Genomic DNA, 26787 nt, shown 5'->3' with positions numbered 1-26787 from the left:
GCGTGCCGCACATATCAGCAAGATAAAGAACAAATGATAAAAAGTATTATTTTAATTGTAAAACAAGACTGAAAACACACACAAAAAAGAAAAAACACAAGCTAAAGCAAGTTATATAGTTATTGAAAGGAAAGGAGTAAATAAATAAAAAGTTGATAGCGAAAGAATAGGAGAAAATGAAAAATTGATGGTGAATGAAAAGGAAAATATGATGGTGAAAAGGAAAATATAAGTAAAACTTTATATAGAAAGAAAAGAAAGTATAGATAAAACGTAATAGTAAAAGGAAAGAAGAAAATAGATTAAAGTGAATCTTGAAGAAATAATTGTGATACCGGTAATATCGAAGCTAAAACACTGGTATTTCGGTATACCTAATTTCGGTGCACAGTCTCTGGTGTTGCGTGGTGTCAAGAAGCTTTGTCAGTTGTCACCCACATTTGTCAATTGCGCTCCAAGCAACACAAAGCAAGGTGTGTATAGCTGTCGAATGAGTGGGCAGCTGGGTGTGGTCTTGAGTCTTGAATCTTGAGTTAGATAATCCCTTCAAAGCGAAATGCCGCTTTCCTAGGGTGTATGGTGAAAACTTGGTGGCTTCTACAGGCACTTCAGGGTAGGTGGTGTTATGTGGTGGCGGGTAGAGGTGATTTCTAGAGTGTTTACTTTATCTTCTGTCTACTCCTTTTGACACATACAAGGATTGGACTTACCCAGGGCTTGTAAGGATCCGTAGATTTTTACAGTCGTAACACCACCAACAATAACTTAGAAGGATGTGACACCCTTGCCTTGCTCCTCCCTGCTGTCCCTCACTTACTTTCCTCCACTCTGCCTGCTTACTTTGTGTGCTGTGTCTTCAGCTGTGAACTTGTGAAGGTTGTGGTGGTGGTGGTGATTGGTACATAGCCGGTGAAAAGAACATTTGTAAGTTGTAAGGGGTTTTGGAATGACTAAGCAGTTCATTGTCATACTGTCTTAGGTAAATTTAGCTATACCAACAGCTCATTTCCTGATTTTTTTTTTTCTGGTAGATTTTGACCTGTTATGGATGAATCTGCATTTCGTTTCTATCACAAATTGGTACCTTTTTTTTTATTCCCCCCCCCCCCCATCCTTCCCTTACGAATTACCCACCGCTGGCTGCTCCATTCAATTTCAACTTATCTAATTAACCAAAACTAATCTAACCTAACTAGGTTGCTCTTGGTGTAACTAAATTTACAAATCTGTACTTAGTTTCCGTCACAAGTTAGTATTTTTTAAAATTTCCGTCCCCCTTCCCTTCTGAAAACAACCTTACAGTGAAAAGAAGCAAATAATTTCAAAGTAGACCATAAACTATGAGAAAAAGATTAATGTTTAATGTAATGTAACATTATCCTAAACCTAACCAATGTAATCTAACCAACCCAACCAATCTAAATCTATTCCAACTCAGACCTAACCAACCTAAACCAAACCTAAAAATAAACCTAACTGCAATGGCTGAGAAATGCATATGACGCGAATACCTTATTGGTGGTCCAGTTGTTCCTTGTCACTGTAGATATTGCCGAGAGAATCCAGCTGGTAGTGTTGGCTGCCTTGGAGGGATAGTCTTACAAGTGAATATTTACAAGAGGTCCGTTGTTTACCAAAATATGGTCATTTGTCTCCTCAGACTTTTGAGGAAATACAGAATTTGGTTTATTTTGTTAATCCTGGACATCTGAACCAAAACTGAATTAATCTAAGTTAACCTGACCCTAAAACTAATCTAAACTAAGCTAAGCTAATTTAATCGAAGCCTAATTGAACTTTTTAGTGCAATCTGCTGATTTTCAAAGCCATTGATATTAGTAATTGCTGAGTGCACAACAACAAAAAAAAGAGATGTGAAGTAGCTACAGTGAGTACACTATCAGAGAATGCAGTCATGTCATGTGCCTCTAACAAGGACTGATAGTAAACATTAACTATTTTGCGGCCTGAACAAAGAAATGGTGTAGCAGTGCGCCATCCTTGTCAACTATCACAAAGAGGCACCAGGCCAAATATTGATAGTTACTGGTTCCATAGACCTGGCTGCCTCATCCACTCTTTAAATCTCCAAAGACTTTCAATGTTCTGAGTATGTTCACTTTAATCCTTAAATGGAAATCCCCAATTTCACTCACTAATTGTTTTTGACTCCATTTGGACCCAATGCAAAGATATTGGGGAAAAAAAAAAAAAAAAAAATATATATATATATATATATATATATATATATATATATATATATATATATATATATATATATATATGGATGATCTTTATTAAGTTACACTTGATTAGATTTGAAAAAGAAAGCATCTTGTAGAACAATGAAAGTAGAAACATACAAATTTATGTTCAGATTTAATTTTCATGATTATTTTTTTTCTATTTGAAAAAAAATAGTGACTTTGCCATATAGTGTAAATAAAAATTCTTTTGAAAGAAAAGTAAGAAAATAGAATATTTTCAAACTAAAATGGTTGCTCTTTCTAAGAAATAGTTTACAATTCCTAATTTCCTTCCCAGTTGTGGTACTCTGACTAAATGAAAACAAATAATTTTTGTTTCTCATTTTGATTAATAAACAGGTAAATAAACAAATAAACAGAATCGGCATACCCACAACATGGTTTATCATGATGATTTTTGCTATTACTAAAACCATTATATATTTCAAAATTATTTATAAATTGTATGCTCTCCACCCCAGTTGTGGTGCTCTGAACAAAAGAAAGGGGATTCCTAAAAATGTTATTTTCTTTAAATAACCAAGTCGGCTGTAACTGACTAATAGGCTTCAGTGAATGCTATTTCACCAGTGAGATCTAGTTTCCTCAGCCAACAGCTGCTGTGTTCTCTCATCAGACAATCTAGAGGAATGCGACATGTCAAATTTACCTATGAAAGAAGCCAGAAGAAAAAATAGTAATAACTATTACACACATGTAGAATGATCCCAGAGAACATGTTTAGCATGAGTTGGAGGTACTATGTCCCTGTATATCACATATACAGGCCTATAAACAATGTTTTCCCCCCTACATATGTTCATGAGTCAATATTTCAAAAACAGACTTTGTGGGTCCACCTGGCATCACAGCCTTTACTTAGGAAGGAAAGAGAATTGCCAGCAAGGAGTCCATCTGTCCTCTTCTAGATCTGATGACCAACATACACTCAATTCAGACCCATAGACTTTGGAACCAGATGTGCGTGAAAAATGGTGCGCTTTTTCAAAACCACTAACTAGTGACTCCATATGGAGTCATGTTCCCATTTAAGGGTTAATGATTGACAGGTCTACAAGGTTTTCAGAGTGGTTCATTTTATGATAGGTGTAGCCTATCTTTTCAATGTTGTTGTAAGCTGCCCAGCTATCACTATTTATAATGGACCCATGGTAGATGTATTGCTGTATGAATACGAGTATATACAGGCAACCCCCGTTTAACGAAGGGGTTACGTTCCTAAAATACACTTCGTTAAGCGAAACTTTGTTAAACGAACCGATTATAACAAGTTTAACACCTGATTTGAACTTCCATTGAGAGTAAGCAAAGCGAGAGTGCATCATAATACAATAAAACCTCGCTTGACGAACGTCTCTAAGGACGAACAATTCGGGAGGCGACCAAAAAATTTGTCAATATATCGACCCAGGGGACGAACACGGTTAAACGGCTCACGGCAGGCGAACCGTTTGTGTGATAGCCAATCCGGCTATCACACAACAACCAAACAAAACATAAGCACAAAAGAAAATAGAAACAGGAACATACGAAAAATATTACATAACATATAATCTCCGTGCCACCACAATTTTCTCCTGTTTCTCCTGGGCATGGTGATGTTACCGGCGCGCTCTACTGTAGCTTCCTCGGCATTATCCTCACTGCTCTGGTGGCTCTCAGCGTTGCTGTCAACATCATCCTGGCCATGTCCAGGTACTGCAGATTGTGGCACATCCATCGCAGCTGTTTCCTCGCTCGCCTGGCAAGGAACACCGCCCTACTGCCCACTCCTCTCACACTGAGCATCACCTCCGAGGATCAAAGGAACTTCCTGGCCACGTACCTTTAACTTCCCTTCTTGAAGTCCAAACTTGCTCCCCACGCGTGAGGAAGTCAATCCCAGCAGGCAAGGGTCTTCCAAGGCAGAGACGAAGACTGGCAATCTTTCCATGTTTCCCACGCCGATGTTCACTATAACGGGCCCCACATAGCGGCACTGACTTGTGACGCTACACAGCTGTTGTGTAGCTCTGGCGCTGCGCACATCCAAAGTCCTCTCTCATGACTGTCTTCTCGGATCTTGTCTGTCTTCCTCCCCATCCTCCTCTCCTCCATTCCATCATGCCATCAACGTCCAGTCTCTCAAGTAAATAACCTTTTCTTTTTTATTCATTTTCTGATCATTTTGATAGCATTTAGGTAAGTAAAACAATTTAGGCTTTCTATAATTATTTCGTTCATGTCATGCATACATTAAAGGTCTATTTTGAATGAGTTTTATGGACAAAAGTATGATTTTTGGTTTGGTCTGGAACAGATTAATGGTATTTCAATACATTCTTATGGGAAAAATTGATTCAGGGGGACGAACAAATCGGGTGACAAACAGGATTTAGGAACAAATTATGGTTGTGAGCTGAGGTTTTACTGTACAGTAAAAGGTTTAATGAAAGTAAAACTTATGAAGTTAAACATTTAGGTAGTTTAATTTAAGTCATTATAATGTACACTAATGTATGTATGTACGTAACTTTATAATGTTGATGATCTTAACTTTATGAAGGAAGGGAGAGTGAAACGGGAAATACACTAACCGGCAACCTGTGGAATGTAAACAAAGTGCGTATCATGGTACCGCATACAAAATTTATGTCCCACATTTCCACAAGACTTTCCATTTTATCCATTGAGTCACAAGTTCAGGTGGTTCTTTTAGCTTTCAAGGAAGATGCAGTCTCACCAGCCTTCTTAATAGAGTCTGCTGACTTGAAAATAGTAGACAGTAGATGGAGTCAAGATGGTGGCAAGCAATGTTATTAGTTTTCTGGCCTCTCTCTTGTCTGTGAATAATACCCAGCTTCACTTCGAGAGTAAGACACTCCCTGGTCCTCTTAGGAACGTTAGGCCACATTCCAGGGGCGTTTTGGTGGTAAGTTGAACTAAGGAAGATGAGCTGCTGGTGATGCTGTTATGTTTTGACTGATCTTGATCTTGATCTTGATGCTACAGGTGACGCAGAATTTCTTCTGCGTCAGGCCTTTGTATCGGCAGCGCCTGTAGGGAAAATAAGAAAAAAAAAAGAAACACAAACAACAAAGAGGGCAATCACCATCTTTCACACCACTAGTTCCTGCATCTAGCATGCCACATTCTCTCCAGGAACTCTTTTACAGCTTCAATCATCCTTTCATTCGTCTCCCCACAGAGTCCCAGCAGCACCACCATCCATTCCCTTCCTGTCATCTCCACTCTGTCATGCCCAAGCTCCCTCAGCACCACTTGCATCATGTCATACCTGTCTCTGGCATACTTCACACACTCCAGCACCACATGCTCCACCGTCTCATCCTCTCCCATGTCACACATCTGGCACACTTTGCTGCGGACTCAGACCATCTATAATTCCTTGCATTCACATCCATGCACTGTGCCCTAGCTCGGAAGAGAAGATCCCCACCCAGGCTTCCATCATACCACTTTTCATACATTGGGGCCTCTTTCTCTCTATACCATTCCAAGGTACTCTTTTGCTCAATCCTATTCTTCCAGTCACTCAGTCCCACACCTTTCACTACTCTGTCTATCTCACTCCTCCACTTCCTTACACCCCATTCTCTACCCTCTCCATTTCTAACAATCATACTCCAGTCCTTCTCTAAGTGCCTTCCTTCTACCTGCTGAAAAGCCCAACTAGCTATTAGACCACTCTTCACCACCATCCTGACACACTTTTTCCCCCACTTGCTACTCCTGACATTCCACAGAAACACTTTTCTCACTATTCTAGCATCATTCATTCGCTCTAACCTAGCCTTATACCTTAGGGTCGCTTTTACATACCTTTCTCTAAAAGTGCTCCAACCCATGTCTCCCTAAGGGCCTCTACTGCTGCATATCTAGGTGCATTAAGTGCCATTCTTGCAACTCTATTCTGCCCTATTTCTAACTTTTCTAGTTCACTTTCATTCCATGCAATCACATCCATACCATACATGATGCTCGGAACAGCCACGCTCTTCCAAACTTCTCGCAGCACGTCATATTTACTCGCTCTCATCCTTGCTGCACTTCCTAGCCGACCTACCCACTGACTCACCATGCTTATCTTCTCATTCTATGTCTTCACACAGCCAACCGGACTCATCCACATCCCCAGGTACTTGTATTCATCTGTCTGTTGCATCTCGTTCTCACCTAGTCTCCACACTGAGTTCCTCTCATCCTCTGACCCATTCACAACCATTACCTTGCTCTTTTCACTGCTAAACCTCACTCCAAAGTCTCTTCCATACCCATCTACAACATCAAGCAAACTCTGAAGCTCTTCTGCCGACTCACTCATAACAACATCATCATCTGCATACAAGAGCACATATATCTTATCATTACCCACATTTACACCTGCATTCATTCTCCTCAATCTAGCAGCCAGTTCCTCTGTATATAAGCTAAAGAGGGTTGGTGATAATATGCAACCCTGCCTAACTCCTCTTTCACTCTTCACCCAGTCTGTCTCTACATCTCCTAGTTTATACTTAGCTCTTGTATCCATATACATACTTTGCACTATGTTAACTATCTTTGCACTTAACCCAATCTTTTCTAGCACTATACCTGGGGAGTGAGTGGTGCGTGTGATCTTGATCTTGATCTTGATGCTACAGGTGACGCAGAATTTCTTCTGAGTCAGGCCTTTGTATCGGCAGCGCCTGTGTTGTCCACGAAAGGCTTGATCTTGATCTTTATTCTACAGGTGTCTCAGGATTTCTCCTGAGGCAGGCGTTAGTACCAGCAGCTCCTGGTGTATTCAAAAACCTGTCAGCTTGCATGATACGGTGGGGTTTTCAAATTTGGAAAAAATTACCTGGATAAAACTTTGTTAAAGCGAGTTTGGTGTTCGTTAAACAAGCAGATGGTAGTAAAACGAAACCTTCGTTGTAGTGAAATTTCGTTGTCTGAACCTTCGTTAAACGGGGGTTGCCTGTACTATATCTGAAACATGCCTGTGTAGTGGGTGCTGCGGACTTGGTTACTTTGGTGGGAGATGGGAAGGACAGCACTGGTCACTCTGCCTCATTCCTCCCTGTGTGCGCTCAAGACCTAAGCATGTTTATTTGTCAGTCTTCTCTATTAACCACCTTGTGTTTACTTCTTCTAGAGCAAGTAATATGTGAGCATTTTGGGGATGATTTAGTTACTGGAAGGGGGGAGTCAAAATGAAAATAAAACTTGCCACATACAGTGGTACCTTGAGATACGAGCTGCCTGAGATAAGAGCTACAATCTGGTCATTTCTTTATTTTGAGATACAAGTAAAATTTTAAGATAAGAGTCATAATTGGGGATGTTGCCACTATAGTCAGCAGCTCGGCGCATCGGCCCAGTCTCAGCTGAATTAGTATCTATGTGTTTCCCGTGGATCTCATACACAGCAATTGTTCTTTTATCATTATCACAATATTTACTGGCCTTTTTTATTGTGTAAAGAAAGTGAAATATTAATTTGCTTAATGTTTACATGTGAATGGTGCCTGCATCCTTTCCTCCCTCCTTCCTCCTGCGCCATGTATGACCATAAGTCGAAAACGTGTCTCCAAGATAAGAACACTAAATGAACTTTTGCTGTTATTTGATTTATTTCATGCATTGATAAAAGTATGCATATGAATGTAACTGAAAAGGCAAAACAAATTTCTCCTGTCTCCGCCTGCCTCCTCCACCAACACTTATCACAGAAGGGGGGAAATGTAAACAAACTTCTGTGCCACTATGGTGGTGCAGCCTCTCTCTCTCTCTCTCTCTCTCTCTCTCTCTCTCTCTCTCTCTCTCTCTCTCTCTCTCTCTCTCTCATTTGTTCAATAAATAATGTTCACAGGATTGTCAATGAGCTCTTCTGTGACTATTAGAACAGCAAGTCTTCTGTGGATGGCTATATTTGTACACTCCAGTTGATCGACAGTCCCAAGTGAGGGTTGGGAATGTGATAGGGTAATGTCCTGTGGAATGCACCCTCTGAGATAAATATGCTTTGTAAGAGTAGTTTATCTGTTTATATTATCTTTTTATGTTTTATTATGTTTGTGTAATAATTATTTATAAATACCTTTTTCTTATCTGAAAACACATTAAAGCGAAAATAGAAGTGCTAATTTTGGAGAGGCTAGAAAGGATTAATGGCATTTCAATGGGAAATAGTGTTTTGAGATATAAGCTCTGTCAGTGAATTAATTAAACTCGTATCTCAAGGTACCATTGTATTACTTAAGAGAATGAAAATGACTGACACACTCTCTCTCTCTCTCTCTCTCTCTCTCTCTCTCTCTCTCTCTCTCTCTCTCTCTCTCTCTCTCTCTCTCTCTCTCTCTCTCTCATTTAATTCCAGGTTGATATGTGGCAGCCCAGTGAACATGAACATCCTCGCTGACTGTAACCACCACCTCTCCTCACACATGCAGAAAGAAACACACAGAGTCATGTACACTCACACCCACAATTCTTACACACACACACACACAAAGGGACACCAGATACTGAGTAAAGGAAGCACCTTCATGTCTTGAATTGCTGAGAAGAGGATGATGATGTACAGGGTGAGTCTGTGCTATTGGTTGGATTTGATAGGCAGAAAGAGGGAATGTGATATATTTAAGTATCATAAAGAATATAATAGGGCCCAATGTGTGTCAGTTTTTATTCTTTATTATAATGTATTGATTTTAATGAGTAAAGTAAGAGGGAACCTGATGAAGACACTGAAGTATAATAATTGGTAATCTTAATAGGAAAAATGTAAAGTGTGTTGAATATAAGAATTTTTTGGTTATAAAGTGACTGGAATGACGTGTTTAAGTTTTTAAGATACAGAATCAGTAGAAAAAGAGAAAATTAAGTAAGTGTATGGATAAGAATGAAAGGTGGTCACAAATTCATCAAATGTCATGGTCTTTCTCTTTGTTCTTGAATTCGTAACACTTTCATTGCTATTTGGTACATCTTTTCATAATCACTAACCATTCTGAGATGTGTTATTACTCTTCAACCAACTTCAAACATTATATTATCTACAAATTGCAAACTATTCATATTTAATCTCTTACTTGTAGGCAATTATAAAAATCCCATACAATGCTTTTAATGTAGTGAATTGCAGCATTTTGTAGTGAAAGTTAAGAAGGTGGATAACTTTTTTTAGTATGTATGTGCATATTTCTTAATGCGTATCTATATTAGTCATCAAAAAATTGAGACTAACAAAATTAGTAAAGAAAGGGAAATTTAGAGAAGTATAGTTTTCTTGCATTTATTAATCATCCACTTCTTCCTTTTATCATCAGAATTGTCACTTTTCTTGTTCCTCCTCTCCAAAGCCTCCCCATTTCAATCTCCAGTCAGTGTTGCATCTTCACTTTCCTTTTTTTGTTTTTCTTGCTCCTTTTTTAAAACTCCAGTTATCATCACCAGGCAGTGTCGCTTCTCTTCTGATCCTCCCATTACCATACTGAGACTTTATCACATCTTTATTTCTCCCCCATTGCCACCATCAGTCACATCATCCAACCACTGCCAGCCTGCGTCGGGAGGTGCGGCTGCGGCGATACAGACAGCTGCTGCTCCTCAATGCCAAGCTGGCAGACCCCACCAACCCCCTCACTAAGTACACCGAACACCACTTCCAGGAGATGTACAGGTGGAGTGGCTGGTGCTTCTCTCTGTCAGTCCTCCTTTCAGTAAATTTCTCTGGATTTTGTTTGCCTTTTCATTTATATTTTTTTTACTGTAATTTTTTCATATTGTTATTGCAATATTTTTGTAGGTCTTTTCAAAGTTTTGATTTTGTTTGCCTTTCCTTCTTTCCAATATCTATAGATCTTTTCTCTTGTATTGCAATATAGGTCTTTCAAAATTTTGTTTGCCTTTCCTTCTTTCCAATTTTAGTCTAATGCTTTAACCATTTTGTCTAATTTTTTGCTGTTAATTTTCTTGTGTGTATTAATTCAATAATGTATGCTTAGTATGCAGAAAAAGAATGTCACATTTTTTTTTGTAAATTTGTATGTTTAGAGCTCATTGCTTGAAGGAAAAGTGTTGTATAGAAGGAAAGCACACTGAGGGGAAGCTATTAGTCAACAGTGTGAAGCTGAGGGATGCAGTGACATCAAGGCAGTGGCTGATACTTTTAGTTAAAATGGTCTCATCACAGTAGAACAAGGGTTTCCAGCTTGGGTTTTGCAAACTCCAGGGGTTCACAAGATTTATAGGGGTACTTAGATGGCTGATCTAATAATATCCTTTGCAGTGCCATTGCATATAGAGTTAGTGTCAGTCACTAAATTAACAATGTTTGATATCAGATTATAGGGGTTTTGGGTAGATGGTCTTACAATTCAGGAGTTTTGTAACAAGAAAAAGAATGAAAATCCCTGCAGTGGAATGAAGGAAAGACTAATGCAACACTAACCAACAGACTCTCCAAGGAATCTTTCCATGAGCTGCTCTCAATCATCGAGGGTGACCTTGACCGCCTGGATAATCGTGGCCGCCCCCTCCCTGCCTCCTACCAGCTGCTGCTTGCTCTGCATTTTTACTGCACAGGTTCATACCAGGTTAGTGCTTCACTGGTTGATTGAATACCACAGCAACAGAAGCATGTGGTGCTGCATCAGATAATCATTTTGCCTGATGACAATCACATAACACCACTGTCACCAACCATCACTTTCATGCACCACTTGGCCTATATATTGCCAGTCACAAAAGTAGTATTTGTGTCCTACAGTGACTAAAACTAACTAGTGTTTGTGTGAGGAAGTGTAAGAGGAGTGAGTGTTTGATGTGTAAGTTTGTTATTTATTATCAAATGATTTCCTGATTTGTTAACATATTATCCTCCTTTGGATATATAAACACACTTGCATTCATCAAATCTTTATTAACATAAGTTTTCCTTTTCCTTATATGAACATATGAAATAATACATCATTTATTTTCCTCCTATGGATGTACAAGATTCATTTATTGTATTGATCAAGTCTTGACACAGTACTCCTGCATCACCAGAAGGAAGTAGGGGAGCAGCATGGCCTGGAGGTGAGTCAGCCCACTGTGTGCCGCACCATTCACCGTGTCTCAGAGGCATTGGCTCAGCGCTACAGCCAGTTTGTGGTGTTCCCCTCAACCACTCAGGCTTCAGAGATACATGAGAGGTGGGTGGGTGAAGGGAGACACACAGATGGAGTTTGGTGAGCCTGCATGTGCTAGGGAGTGACAGATGGTCATGGGAGGATTATGGTGGTAGGGAATAATACTAAAGATGTCGTCGGTTATTTTTGTTGGGGGGGTGAAAGTCATGCACATCTTCACAGGAGATAAGATAGTGTTAGCTGAGGACCCTGGCATGCCCTGCTCATGGGGAGAGTGGATAAGAAAACTCTTAATTGTGTCTACCAGTTTTTCTCATCCCCCCCCCAACTACTAACAGTACAGGGGCCTTCTTATGCACCTATATTTGGAGTATATATGTATGCAGGGTAGAGTGGAATCAAAAGCTTATCAACTCCTCTCCTTTGACTGACAGTCTTCAGCCTCTTTCTCACTACCACAATGTTGCATCTCTTGCTATCTTCTACCACTATTTTCATGTTGATTACTCTTCTAATCATACTAACTGCTTGCCTCCCATCCTCCCGCAGTTTGTATTAATATTTTTTTAATTTTGTATTAATATTTTAAAAAAAAGTAAAAATAAACATTTTGAAAAAAAAACTCATAAAACAAAAACGAAAGATAAAATAAAAAATCTCATGATGTGGAAACCTTTCACATTGTAACATATCTTTGCCACAAGAAAATGAAGGTTACGGAGCAAATAATAATGCCTAGAATAACACTGGTAAATTTTAGTTGAAATTGTAATTGCATGGCAGGGTTGGGGACTAGAATGGGGATGACTGTCTAACATTGATGTACATGTTGCCAATACTTCACAACATAAAAATCTGAGTGTTTCATGCATATATAGCAGAGATATGAAGCACCGATCTAAATTGGACGCTCCCCTTAAGACAGTAACAGCTCCTTAGGATGCCTTGACAAATTTTTAGGTTGAGGCATATCACGATCCTCTTACTCCGTGCACCGTCTTGACTATTGCTGGGCTTATCCTAGACAATACCAACTGTTAAATATTTCTCTAACTGAATTTTTTGCTTCTTTTGGGCTCATGGTCTGCAGATAGTCTCAGAGGAATACTTTTGTTCTAACTTTGCTGCAATGAATTATCACAAGATGCTGTTGTGCAATAATAATATGCCAGGATACAGAAAAGTCATTGCAGGTTACTGCTCTCCAACATGCCCCCAAAGCATGAAGCTGAGGGATGCAGCGACATCATGGCAGGGGCTGATACTTTTAGCTAAAATGGTTTACTGTTAAGGGGACTTTTCTATTCACCAGTCCTATACTTATTTCCACAGATTCTACAAGGTGGCACGGTTTCCAAATGTCATCGGTGCTATTGACTGCATTCACATGAAGATCTCAAACCCAGGGGGCACCATGGCTGAGCAGTGTCGCAACAGTAAGGGCTGGTACTCTATCAACTGCCAGGTGGTGGTGGGGCCTGACATGCGCATCCTCACTGCCATAGTACGTTGGGGTGGCAGTGTTCCTGACTGGCTGATATATGATAACTCCAGGCTGCGTAGGGTCCTTGAACATGGTGAATATGGGCACCTGGTAGGGGATGCAGCATACCAGTGCCAACGGTACCTCCTGACACCATTGCCTTGCCCATCCACGCCTGCAGAGAGGAGCTACAACCGTGCCCACTCCTCCACACGACGCAGGGCAAGGCGGGCATTTGGCATGATCCGCCGTCGCTTCCAGTGCACGGCCAGGGAACTCCGCTCCAACCCCAAGACGTCGTGTGCCGTCATACTGAGCTGCTTTGCTCTCCATAACTTCATACTTCAGCGTCAAGGCCCTCAGGAGGATGCTGAGGCTCTTTACGCCCCTGACGATGGCCCCCAGGATAGGTTCTCTGGGGAATGTGACCCTGAGGGCGAGTCATACCGCCAGCACATCATTCACGAGTGGTTCAGCTCTGACGCACCAGAGGAGGAGAGAAGTGGGAGAGAGTAAGGCAAGATATGGTGAGTAAAAGTTTATGTATAGTATTATGACAAATATTGGATCTCTGCCATAAATTTCTCCTGAGAGTGAACCATTTTAGCCAAAAGTATCAGCCCCTGCCATGAAGTCATTGCATTCCTCAGCTTTGTGCCATGGACTGTGGCCTCCCCTCTCCTCTGTATGTCGTGTGATGTAATGGATACCAGTAATCTGCAGAAACTTTTCTTCACTTACTAGTAGTATATTGTTACTGTGCAATAATTTGTTGGTAACCCTTACCAATTTGTTTAAATAATCTTTTATATATTTTTAATTTTTTGCACTGTTTTTTGGTATTTGCCAACATTAAATGAAATCATAGTTTTTAATATATACATTATCCATCTCAAGTTTTCACAAATTTTACAAGTAGGATTAAATAGTTTTATCAGATGTTAGGTCAAAATAGCTAAGTTTTGCATTAAGTAAGATAATTAAGTTCATTAAATTTATTAATTACATATAGTTGATAACTAAGAGATCTTTTGTCAGCTATATGAAATCTGTTGCACATGTTGTTGTTGCAGAATATCTTCCCTGAGGGACATTCTGGGCTGGGCTGTAAGTACCCCCACAAGGGAAGAACATGGCTTGGGAAAACTTACAGAAACTAAAAACTCCAGCGATATGCAGATTCATGCATGCATGACCACATACCATTCCCTCTCATCTCTTGACCATCTTGCTGACCCAGCTGGGTCGGATCACTCTTTGCCATGGAACCAATTAGTCAAGTTACTTGTTGTTTCTATGTCTCGTTTGCCCACTTTCTTACCCAGCAGTTTTCCCCTTCACCCCTCATGGCCTGTGAGACTTGCTACGGACTTGTGTGGGATGATGCATGCAGTGGGCGGGGGGAGGGGAAAGGTTAATCGGTACACCTGGCTTTCCCTCTCCCCCCATTCCCCCCCTCTCTCCACCTTTTGTTTCACCTTGTTCTCCAGTGTGGGCATAGTTATGGTGTTGGTGGAGCCATGTGGTTCTGATGGGGGGCCTGGGGAGAGGGTGGTGGAGCCTCCATGCTTGTTCCCCCTCTCTCTCCTTCTCACAGTCTTCTCGTTGCCTTACCCTTTCTCCCTTGTAGTGGGCTGTTGCCTCAGGTAAGGGGGGATTTGGGATCTCCCCATCTTCTTTGGGAAGCCACGTGTGTCTGGCATAGGTCAGGACCAGCCAGATATGGGTGGCATTAGCTGGATCTCCTGGCTCTTCCCACTCTCCTCCCTTGTTCCTTCCTCCTTCTTTTCCACCTTGCCCAGCATCCCTGGACAAGCTGGGCATTTTGTAAGTGTCTCTTTCATGCTTGGACTTCCTTTGTATAATAAGGTAAGTGTATGTGGGTCGAGCAAGGCAGGATAGGGACAAGTACAGGGGGTAGAGGCTTTGGCTTTTCCCTTCCCCCTCTATTTCTGTCCTACCTCTCTCAGCTCTGTTTTTCCCCTTCCCTGCACCCTCTTCATGTGTAAATAGGTACGGGATGTAACTCGAGGGGTTGTGGCCTCACTGTCCCGGTGTGTGGAGTGTGTTGTGGTCTCAGTCCTACCCGAAGATCTGTCTATGAGCTCTGAGCTCACTCCGTAATGGGGAAGACTGGCTGGGTGACCAGCAGGCGACCGTGGTGGTGGTCTGTTTGGATGTGCTTTGTGTCCCTCAGGGTTCTTCATGGTAGGGCAGGGAGGCGGACATGTTCTCTGTGCTGCCTTTAGGCAACTGAGGTGGGTGCAGGGGGGTCATCTCAGGTATCAGCCATCCCCACCCTCCTCTCTATCATTCTCTCCCAACTTTGTGGCTTGCCAGGATAGGGGAGCAGAGAAAGGAGGTTGTACATTGTGACCCCTTTTTCTCTGTTTCAGACAAAGCATGTGTGTGCAAGACCTGGCTGTTCCATCAGGATTTAACCTAATAGTTACAGCCTTTGCTTGCCCACAACCGTAGCATCTCCTAAGCCAGCTTCAATCCCCTTGTTTGTCCTGTCTGTCGTTTGTGAGTGGCTGAGGTCCAGATGGCCCCACCAGGACTGCATCCCAAGCTTCCTGCACAGGGGTTGGCAGAAGGCAAGGAAACTGAAGTCTGGGCAGATAAGCTCTGCTGTAGGCGGGCGGTGCTGAGCTAGGCCTCACCCGCTCCCAGGATTTGCCTTCCGGCATCCCTGAGTTGTCTGAGGGTGAGCACCCCAGGCCTCTTGGGAGACACTGTTCGTTGGATGGTTTGAAGGGTGATCCTCCTGGAGGAAGCCCCTCTCAACAGCCCTACACCTTTGATCTCCCTGGGCCTGCAGACGTGACCCAGCGGCTGAGGCACACGTCTTCCTCTGCTTTATCTTCATCCACCAGCTCATCCCCATCCTTTTGTGCCCCCTCTCCTCACTGTAAAGCAACAGTGACAGGCAAATGAGTTCAGGGGTCACTAGATGCCCAGTAGCGGCCCCTCTCCAATCCCTATTAAGTTCTCTCGATTCGGCCCTATCTCACTTCCCAGCCATACCCCTCGCCTCCATCTCTAATGTATCAGCAGTCACCATGATGAGGACCTGATTGAGGATGCTTGCCAAGGGCTTCAAGAATTTTCTCTGGGAGAACTGAGATAAATGATTGTCTCTTCATGGAGTTTAAAACCCCCTGCTAGGCAGCAGGTGGGTCTGCTAGGTGAGCAGGTGCAGGGCACAGGGTGTGTCATGCTTCTGCATACTGTGCCTTAGGTTTAGCGTCCTCCCAGCCAGCCCCTTCTGATTTTTTCTGTTATTACAGGGACACTTTGATGTCAGCAGCCCTGCCCCCAGCTGTAAGGGCTTTACCAAAGGCTCAGTTGTCGTCCTGACAGTCCACTGTGCAGTCCACACCGGAGTTAGCCCCGTGAGGCACAGTGAAGGCAGCGCCCCTGTCCTGCAGTCTGTTCAACCAGGAACTGACTGATCAAGTCTTATCATCTATCCTGGCTATCATCAATATCCAACCTCCTTCCCTATCAAGGTACATCAGCCCTTCTGCTGTCAGTCAGGGTGTTCTGGGGTGGGCAGATAGCAATATGGATTCTCTCCCTCTCCCTCCTGGCCTTGTTATACTAATCTTCTTCCCATCTTCCAGATTACTAATCTTCTTCCCATCTTCCAGATATAAAGTCCCAGCCCCATCCTCATTCCCGCTGCGACAGCGGACCTACTGCCCACCATCCACAAGGAGGAATGACCAGCACCAGCTAGTACATTGTCCCAGCCCTTTTGGTACCAGCAGACACACAGCACCTCGCAGCCTTGGAGCCTCAGCGGGCTCCTACCCAGCCCCGGCGGCATCATGCCCTGCCACTTCGAAGCCCAAGGGCTTCTAAGGGTCCTCAGGCAGGGGTGTCTACTGGGCTGGCATATCGCGTTGCCAGCGTACAGATAGGCTGCCAGGGTCATTGGCCATGGCCTCAGATTTTCTCCTCTGGTGAGCCTCTGTCCCCCTTTTGTCTGGGTGGTTTTCTGGCACCAGTCTGTCAAGTAGTTTAGCTCCTCCTCCTGTAGCCAGTCTGATTCCTTGTTTTCTTTTCCTACAACCGCTTTGTCATCCGCCTGCTTCCTCCAGGGTGTTGCTGTCAGTGGTCCCACTTCAAAGAGTTTGTTGAAAGGGGAGTGGTGGAAAGAGTGGCAGGGCAGGTCCTCCTGTTCATCTCTTTACCATACCAAAGGAAGACCCAGGTTAATCAAGGCTGGTTTTGGACCTTAGCACACCAAACAAGTTCTTGAAGCTCCTATTAAGATTCAAGATGGTGTTAGCGATCCAGTTTTGGTCACCACCCCTGGAGAGAGATTAGTTAGCATCCCTGGACCTCCATGATGCATATTGGCATGTCCCTATCCACCACCAGTTTCCCTCATTTTTGGCATTCCATGTGGGGAAAGAGACATACCAATTTACTAGACTCCAATTTGATCTCTCGCTTGCCCCAAGGGTCTTCACAAAGCTAGAAAGTGTGGTTGGGGACGCCTAGCGAAGGCAGGTGTCTCCAGTCTCATGTACCTATATGACTAGTTGATACGTTTATCCACCAGGAAGTGTGTATCACAGAGCATGTGGGTGATGTTAAAGGTATTAGCAGAAATGGGGTTCAGGGTAAACTTGGGCAAGTCTGCTCTCACTCCCACACAAAAGATTTGTTGGCTCAGGACTGAGTGGGACATGGTCAGGGCCTGCCTGGCACTGGCTCCAGACAATGCCTTTAGGATGCTCCACTGCATCAAAAGGGCTTACTCTTCCTGTACTTTCTCTCGATGTCATTGGGACAGCCTGCTAGGTTTCCTCAACTTTCTGGCTCCAACACTTCCACTGGCCTACTAGAAGCCCTGTGCCCTGGTTCTTCACTGCCTGCTGCAACCCTGGCTCCAGTCAGGGGCCCTCCACCAGTCATTACTGTGGTCTCAACCCCTTTCCCTTATAACAGTGGCAACAGATGCCTTGGAAATAGGGTGGGGCTTCCAGTCCAGCTGGAGTCATCAAGCTTATGGGGTTTGGTCAGAGGAGGAGAGGCCATTCCACATCAAACTTTGGGAGCTGTCGGTAGTCAGAGTGGCTCAAGATCTATGGATTAAGCATCCACTTTGACATGGACAATTTGGCAGCCATACACTACTTGCAGAAGCAGGGGACAGCACGTTCAGACCCACTTCTGGCCATGTTAGAAGATGTCTTCGATTAGGCAGCACACAGGTCCCTTTCCCTCTCAGAAAACAACTGGACAGACATACTCTCCAGGTTCTGGGGAGTGACAGCTGTCCCCACGGGTGTCCCACTCGCACACTCTGTTACGGTACCGCAGCAATCAACCCATTTGCCTCCCTGGACACAACTCGGCTGCCCCTCTACCTCAAGTACTGTCAGAGGATGCTCACAGGGGGACCAGATACCTTCACAGACGACTGGAACTGATGGGAGTACATGGACATTTTTCTACCTACCGTGACTCTAGTGTCATCCATGGACATTTTTCTACCTACCGTGACTCTAGTGTCATCCTGAAGGTGATAAGGGCCCTCAGGTCCTTCAAGGGTCAGGTCCTCCTGATAATGCCTTACTGGCAAGCCCAACCATGGTTTGGGAAGCTAGTGAGGAGGTGCCCCCTCCCCCACTCCTCCTAGGCTTAACTTGCCTAGCAAGCAACCTAGCTACACTGTTCCAACTACACACTTGGAGTTTCTGTGGTGAGCTTTTGGCCAACGCTTCTCTCCAGGTACAGTAGCCAAAATGCTGAGAGCCCATCGCCCCTCCTTTGTGTGACAATATGAGTCCTGCTGGTGATGGTTCCAGGACTACTTATGGAAGCACACCCTGGAAGCCATATCATCGGCCAACACGGTTCTGGACTTCTGTTGGACACTTTAATCCTCTCCAGGGGTGAACTAGGTTGCTGATCTAACTGGTGCAGAGAAACTCAGAGACTGGTGAATCTGCAGTGCTGATGAATTGCCCCATCACAAGTCTGTTGAGGAAAGAGACAAGAATACTAGTTAATTATTGTTAGTTAAGGGGTAGTTTACGCTAAAATACATGCATTTTCATCACAAAGTGTTTTTGAAATTCCTGCATCAAAAAATCAACCAACACTTTGGCAACATCCAGGTAGAAAAAGTTTTGTCTTCTCATTAATTTAAAGGGCTCTACGCAGTATTTAAAGACCCTGCTGTCAGCCCCGCACATGTTTAAAGGTCCACTGCGAAGGAAAGGAAGGGTGTATAAATGTCATCATTTTTCTATATTTTTCTATATTTTTTATTTTTTTATCTGGTGAGATATGGCATCTTATAGTCTCACTATGAGGGAGCTTGTGACACAGCCTAGCACAGAGACAAAGACAGTGACTGACGAGACTCGAGAGGACGAAGATATACAACGCCTTGTTCCATCACACGCTTCCTTTCCTTGGATTTTGAGCATTTCTTGGTTTGTTCATCATGCCAAGACTTTTTGTCTTACATAAGAAGAAGAGAGGCCATGCTGAAGGCAAGAGCTTCCCGTAAAAGGGAAAAAAGACAAGGCATCAGAGAGTGGCAACACCAATGATCTCACGCCACCCTCACAGCTCGCGGCATGTGCTGCCTCCCCTTCCCGCCAGCCCCCTGTTTCAAGTGCAGAGAAGAGAAAGAAATTATCCTGTAGCATAGAAACACCCAAGGAGGTATTGGTGAACATTATAATTACCAAGAAAAATCTTGCGAAACTGTGTGATAGTGTGGTGTGCCAGTGGTGCTTTGAACCTAAATTAGAATGCAAATTTGTACTTTCCTGAAAGTTATTTGTTCAAAGTGCCACAAAGTTGCAGAACACTACCCCTGACATTGAAAAGTTAGAGGGTAAGCGTTATTATCCAGTAACACCAATGATGGTGTACTTTGTTATGATGTTAGAGTTGGATATAGTGGTGTGGAAACTCTATGGAATGTTCAGCTTACATTTCACATATAGCAAGTACTTACACTATTACAAACATGTAACAAATAAGGCTATCAAGCATGCCACTGATCTTTTTCGTGTGAATGTTCGACTTTTATGCTGAAAAACTGAATAGGATGCCAGATGAGAGTGGCATGCTGGACGCTGATGTCAGTTTTGACAGCATGTGGCCACACATCACTAGTTGGTGCTGCTGCTGTTATTGATATGCACACGAGTCTTATAGTTTTGTATGTAAGCAACATGAAACTGCTCTCACTAAGAAGATGATCACCCAGGAGGAATACAATGAGTGGCAAGTGAATCACGTGGAATAGTGTAATGTAAACTATGAGGGCACGTCAGGCAGCATGGAGTCTGCTGCTGCTCTACAAATGTGGGGTAGGTCCCTACAACACAATATGCGTTACGTACACTTTGTCAGTGATGGTGACAGCAGTGCTTTCAAAGCAGTAAAGGAAAGTAACAATGGTTGACAGCAGTGCTTTCAAAGCAGTAAAGGAAAGTAACAATGGTGAAGGCCCCTATGGGAAAGAACAAGTAATAGAAAAATGGGACTGTACTAATCATGTTGCAAAAGGACTTGGCACAGGGCTTAGAAATTTACGTAAGACACTTACATAGAAGTTGACAAAGATGGAAGCAGGAAGAGGTCAGTCTTGGTAGGAAAGAACAAGCTTGCTGACAAAGCAATTGATTGGCTGCAATACTATTTCAAGCAGTCGATCAAGAGAAAGGTGAACACCACTGAGAAGGCCATGAGGGATCAAATCATGTTCTCCTTTTATCACTGCAGCTCCTCAGATGACAAACACAACCATGAACTCTGCCCTAAAGGCAAAGATTCGTGGTGTTTCTACCAAGCTGCATTAGCAAAGGGAGAAACGCCACCTAGTCATTCTGAGATGAAGTTTTTTTCTCCTTCCTACCTGAGCAGCTGGAACTAGTGAAGGAGGTTTATACTCGTCTCACTACGGATGAAATAATGAAGAGATGCCTTCAGGGACTTACCCAAAATCCTAACGAGTCCCTTCACAGTCGTATCTGGATGCATTGCCCTAAGCACATCAGTGCAGTCAAGAGGAAACTCGACTTTGTGACAGTGGTAGCGACGATGGAATATAATAATGGTTACGTCGCAAGTAATTTACATGTAAGCTTGGGTCTACCCTATTCTTCCATCCTTGCCAAGGCTCTCAGAGAAAAGGACAAAATGATGAACAGGCCCTTAGCTAAGAAGATGAGAAACAAGTGGCTGCAACGAGAACTCTTCTACACATAGGGGAGTTTCTGACGCGAGGATGGAGTGCCACAGCGCGGAATCTTTCATCACGTTTTCCTCGAAAGTAAGTTTTTCAACTTTACATCGTTGTAATTTCGCTATTTTTTAACCAATTGACTTCATTCTTTTCTTATAATTATCAGCATTAAGTATTCTGTAATTTGGTTTAGCCAAAATTTCGAGTTTATTTACCTTTGAATTTTAAATATTCCAGTTTTTTCCACTTTTAGTTGAAAAAAAGAATCTGCATGTTTACGATTTAAAACAAAAATAAACTATTCTTTCAAACAAAAAAATCTTTCAGACCAAAAAATTAAGTAGCTCTTCTACTTAAAGAAATTCAGAGAAGTTATAATTGACTTTTAGTGGATAAGCTAGGAATTCTAAATTTCATAGTTTCTAATTTTTTTTCTCTCCTTCTTCAACAGGTATCACCATCATCTTTGGAGTGAAAGATACCAACACGGATGTACATTTACAATAAAATTTTCATGAGAATTAGATGGGTTGGCTATCACACAAATGGCTTGCCGACGGCGAGCCGTTTAACTGCGTTCGTCCCCCAAAATATCATTCGTTCCCTGGGTCGATATGTTGACAAATTTTTTGGTCTCCCGAATTGTTCGTCCTTAGAGACGGTTCATCAAGCGAGGTTTTACTGTATAACATTCCTTAATTTTGCAATGTGTCATCGATATAGTACCATGACTACAGCACAAGGAAGAGATGAAGATGTCAATTATGACACAGATAATTCAGGCATCCAACCACCCTCAAATAAACAAAATCAAGCTTACTTACAAACAAAAGTTTAATAATGAATAATTCCAACTTCTTTGGTTCAAATGTTGGCTAAAGGCATCTCATGGAGATTCAAAATCCACTTACTCAGTTTGTTGCTCAGTTTGTTCTGCATGAGTAACTTGTTTAACATCAGGTATTGAGAGACATGGAAAAAAATGCTAAGCAAACAGCAAAAATCAAAAGTGCTAAGTCTCAAGGGAGTGTCAGCAATTGTTTTGTTTCAAATCAACAACCTATAGCCCATAAGATGTTAACTGAAAGTAGAATCTCGAGTTTTCTTCCTGAGAATAATGTACCATTTTCTTTATCAAAGCCGTGACTTGATATCTTTAAAGCTACATGTCCTAGTTCAGTGGGGAGACAAGCATTAAAGGAATTGAAAATGTAAAGCAAAGCACAGGGCAGGACATGGAAATAAAATTTCTAAATCTTTGGTTGAAACTCTGAAGACAACTTTGTTCAGTATTATACCAGATGAAACTATTCTGGTAGCTCTCATGGAATGGAGGTTGCTGAGGCAGTTATTTTGCAGAAGCCTCGAAAAGAAATTGAAACACCACATTTATCTTAGATGGTGACAGCTTGGCTTATGATGCAGTATTGAAAATCAACAACTGTGATGGGCTATATTGTGGTGTTGGGATAGCCAAAGGTGAATGCATGAATCACATGTCAAAAAGACTTAGTTTTAATGATATCTTAGTGAATCTTTTTTTAGTTTTAAGCATATTTGCTGCATTTATCTTTAAAATTTGGCAAAATAAAAATAAAGTTTATCGTAAATTTTCTATTTTTTCCCACTCAAATCAGTAGTTTCTTTAAAAGTGCTCATTAAAGACTTGTATATCTGTTAAAATGCTTTAAACAAAGAATCTAGGAAATGGGAAATATTTAGCAAAGTTTATTCATTCATTTGGTATAAATGAAAAATAACCAAGTTAAATTATTTCCTCTGAATGCTAAATTGAAATAACAGTATTTTCAAAAACATCATATTACACTTAAATTTTATTATTGAAGAGAGGTCTTAAAATATCTTCAGGAATTAACAATACTACCAAGGGCTACATTTCATGATTTTATTAATGCCATAGAACGATTTATTTAGGTAAACAGTAATAATCATCGGACATCCCCGTAAGTAATGTCCAACCCTCCTCCAACCAGACACATCATGGAGATCATGCAACACCCACAGAAATATATCCGTGTGTGGTCTACTAGGAGCACTGTATGTCTGGGATTAAATATAATTAGTGCCAGATGTGGACACACTACATTTGTACACAGCTACCTTTACATTGCATAGTTACCTTGAAGAAAACTAGCCAAAAATGTGTCATTCATGTGTTATGCAAAATTTTGCTTATCATTATGACATACAAGAGGAGCTCAAAGATGATATAAAGAAAGAGAGGAAGTATTTAAATCTCACTTATAGGATTTCCCACTCTAGTGATCTACCAGATATTGGTCAAATTCCAAACACTAATCTCAACAGACATGTTAGTCAGATGCAATCCTGTATACCACATCTTAATTTCAGTAAACTGCAACAAATGCAACAAACCAGGAATCCAGACCACCAAAATGGAGATATTAACATACTAGGCAAGGAAACAGATATCCCCACAGGACTCAGACAACAAAATAATGACTATGAAGCTCCAGAGCAAGTGTCACAGACTCAGACTAAAGATCCCTCTAACACCAATACCAGGCAAACCACTCGGTATGCAATAAAGTATCAAAACAAAATTTGTCCTTGCAAGTGGTATATGAAAAACCAATGTAGATATAGCATCACAGGCAAGGGATGTAAATACCTACATCTAAATCTTGTACCGGGTTTATGAGAAATGGCCTTGACGCAAAACTTTGATGTACAAAGTGGTGGTAATGTGATCATTATTATCTCTCCATGTGTAGATCATCTCTGCATAGGAGGGAATGCTTCAACCCTAACTGTACATGACCACATACAAAAGGAACTCAGAGATCAGCTAGGATTCAGGAGCACCCTTCACTTAACACAGCTGTGCAGGAAAACAACAATGCAGAACGGACAAGACGACTAGGGAGGACCAGCTACAGAGATGCAGCAACATCATACTTCTCTATATACTCCAACAAAAACCAACAAGTCCAATCACAGTCCTAAAAGAGACCATTTTTTTAGAGAGACTGACAGACAAATTATTAAGTCTAAAGAAGGATACAAGGGACATCCAATAATTTTACCCATACCACCTCCCAACAAAGCAGTAAAATACTGACATTTAGTGAAGTAGTTTATACCCAATACACTTTTTGTGGATTTATTTGGCAGCCAGCCTTAGTGTGTCCTACACAGGCTCTCAAAGTTTGGTAGGTGCCTCCCAAAAACTAAGTCCATAATGACAAAGCTTGTCTCCCCACTCACGAATAAGGAGAGTTATCCATGTGTTCGGCTGTTGGTGAGCATGTGGCCAGCCACTGTGACGTACAACGTGACATCACACCTGCCAATCACAAGGCGTTAAGTTGTCACGTCATATTACAGTTGCCAGTTAGAAGTAAATTGTGTGGACCTGTGCACTCGCATCACCTGACCACTGCAAAGTGGCTAACCAGCTTCATGATCACAATGGCTGACATGATGGTGGCAAACAGATGTGAGGATTTTGATATTGGTCTAATTGACTTTTGCTTGTGGTACTGTGGTAAAGCGAAGGATCTCTGACTTCTGTGTCTGCCACAAGCTTATTTTGAAAGAAAAACAATGTGAAGGGTGCAGAAAGGCAGCTATGCTGGACTTCAGGAAAACATTGTGAAGGCGCCAGAAGAAAAGTGCTAAGGGACAGAAGAAAACTAAAAAGTATTCCTGGCAGCAAAGTGTATTTAAGAACACCTTTTTTGACACTGCCCATAGACACAAACTATTTTAGTGTTCGTAAATGTTTGTGTGTGAGTGCTTCTCGTACAGTAAGTCCTCGTTATACAGTACATAAGCGTTCCTGAAAACCTTACTACAAATCGAAATTACCATATACCAAGCCCATTATAACATGTAATAATAGGGAATGCGTTCTAGCACGTCAAAAATCACGCCTACAGAAATGAAAATACAAGAAAATAGTCATTAAAAAAAAAAAAATGTAAAGTACTGTGCAAAAGAATCACGGGCCATCATTCCCAGCCATCCGGCAGGCTGACTCGCCAATGCAATATATAAGCTGCCGTTTTCCGTTTGCCTGTACACTCTCTCTGAAGATGGTCTTGTGACCGAAATGTTAAGAGAATAAAGTACCTTGTCTCAACTTGTGTTTTCCTACCACTCAAAGGGAAAACTGTTGAAATAGACAAACAACTTCGGAAAAGGAAAATATAACATCAGGAGATTAGTGGAAGGACAGTGGGTGTTTGGTGGGATCTGTCGAGACATGAGTGCTTCATAGTTCTCATTGACCAGCAAGACAGCAGCATGGTCCCTGCCATCATTAAGGATCATATTCTCCCTGGCACCACCATCATTTCTGTTTGTTGGAAGGCATACAATTGTTTACAGGAATAACGTTGCCAACACCTAACCAGTAACCACTCTGTCAACTTTGTGGACCCAAACAACCAATCCACGCACACAAACAACAGTGAGTGGTTGTGATGGGAAGCAAAGAGTAAAGTGCCTCTCTATGGTCACACAAAAGAAGCACATTGCAGGCTATCTGGCTAGGTGTTTCTTATGGCCACTCCTGACCCTAACAAGCATCTGCATGTGTTTCTTCAAGAGGACACTGCTTTGTACAATCCCTACACACCAAACTGCTCAGAGGACACACCTACTGCTGCCTCCATTTCTTCATAATTTTGTGAGTATTTTGCCAAGCTATTGTACACTTGGGTATTTTAGGATTTTAAAAAAAGTGCTGTACTTTGATCTTTGTGGTGGATGAGGCAATGCAAATAATGCATTACTACACTACACATGATTGTTTGGATATTCTTACCAATAACATCTCTTAACGAAGCAGTAAAATACGTTGGGGGTCCTTGGAGTGGTCTTGGGGGGAGGGTGCACTTCCCCTCCTAGAAGACATTCAGGTTGAGGTAGAGATTCTAGGAGGTTCTGGGGGGCACAGCCCCCCCAGTTAGTTTAATTTATGGGGGTCTGGGGACAGCAGCCCTCTTCTAGATGTTTGGGTTACGTTAGGGGTAAAGACCCTTGGGGGCATCTAGGGGAGGGACACAACCACCCTGATAGTTTAGGCTAAGGGATCCATAGACTTTTTTGGGGAGGCAAATTTTAATAAATTTGTCTCCCCCTGAAGAAAAAAAAAAAAAAAAATCTGGTTTCCCACGTGCCCCCAAGCTTGCTAAGGGGGAATGGGGGTATCTAAAAATACTTATAGAGGTGGTATTGGTAAGATTTACCAGGACATATTTGGCAAGGCTATGGAGAGATTGAACAGAATGGAAAACCTTCAGAAAGTAACCAATGTCCCACAGCTGTAGATGTACAGGAATACCCTGCTATTCGAAGGTTCGATAACCGATGATTCACTCTTTCAAAAATAAAAAATTAGGGAACATTTTTTTTTCAATCCAAATGGTCTGCTTCATTCTTCCAAATTTGAAATTGCTGCCAAATTTTGTTTGGTGCGAGGTGGCGCGTGTGGTCATGCAGGTGTGTTTTGTTTTCCGTGCATCTGTTTTCCCACTCTCAGTTCATTTGTGTGCCTTCCATTGTACTGAGAAGATCTGTGGCATTTTTTCCAGTGCTTTGTGCTTTTTTTCCTGTTCTGTGCCTTCAGTTTGTGCAAATGCCCAAGCATAGTTCATCCCCTTCCCTTCCTGCTGGTAAAAAGCATCCCCGTCCCCATCC

At 42.1% G+C, this 26787-nt stretch overlaps 1 protein-coding gene across 5 annotated transcripts; it reads left to right on the top strand.

Moving 5' to 3' along the window:
- The first annotated feature begins 356 nt into the window (after nt 1–356).
- On the top strand, nt 357–22709 carry LOC123511879 (putative nuclease HARBI1). 5 transcript variants are annotated; one of them, XM_045267938.1, is made up of 10 exons: nt 357–473; nt 8632–8839; nt 9794–9936; nt 10714–10852; nt 11307–11452; nt 12722–13399; nt 13946–16060; nt 16163–16384; nt 16526–21186; nt 21551–22709. In XM_045267938.1, the coding sequence occupies exons 2-6, from the start codon at nt 8825–8827 to the stop codon at nt 13386–13388; spliced, it is 1110 nt and encodes a 369-aa protein (XP_045123873.1). In that variant the 5' UTR covers nt 357–473; nt 8632–8824; the 3' UTR covers nt 13389–13399; nt 13946–16060; nt 16163–16384; nt 16526–21186; nt 21551–22709. The 5 variants fall into 5 exon arrangements, with proteins under 5 accessions (XP_045123873.1, XP_045123872.1, XP_045123875.1 ...); XM_045267937.1 differs by having other exon boundaries at nt 13946–16384; XM_045267940.1 differs by lacking the exons at nt 357–473; nt 13946–16060 and adding an exon at nt 491–613 and having other exon boundaries at nt 9794–9903.
- The last annotated feature ends 4078 nt before the right edge of the window (nt 22710–26787 follow it).

This window comes from Portunus trituberculatus, chromosome 32 (assembly GCF_017591435.1).
Source record: "Portunus trituberculatus isolate SZX2019 chromosome 32, ASM1759143v1, whole genome shotgun sequence".
NCBI lineage: Eukaryota > Metazoa > Arthropoda > Malacostraca > Decapoda > Portunidae > Portunus > Portunus trituberculatus.
This window is presented reverse-complemented; position numbering and strand designations above follow the sequence as displayed.

Excerpts from the sequence above, each read along its gene's own strand:
- LOC123511879 (XM_045267938.1), top strand. Across the intron at positions 9,937-10,713 it reads CACTTCCAGGAGATGTACAG|ACTCTCCAAGGAATCTTTCC; the intron begins GTGGAGTGGCTG and ends ACTAACCAACAG. Across the intron at positions 10,853-11,306 it reads ACTGCACAGGTTCATACCAG|AAGGAAGTAGGGGAGCAGCA; the intron begins GTTAGTGCTTCA and ends CTGCATCACCAG.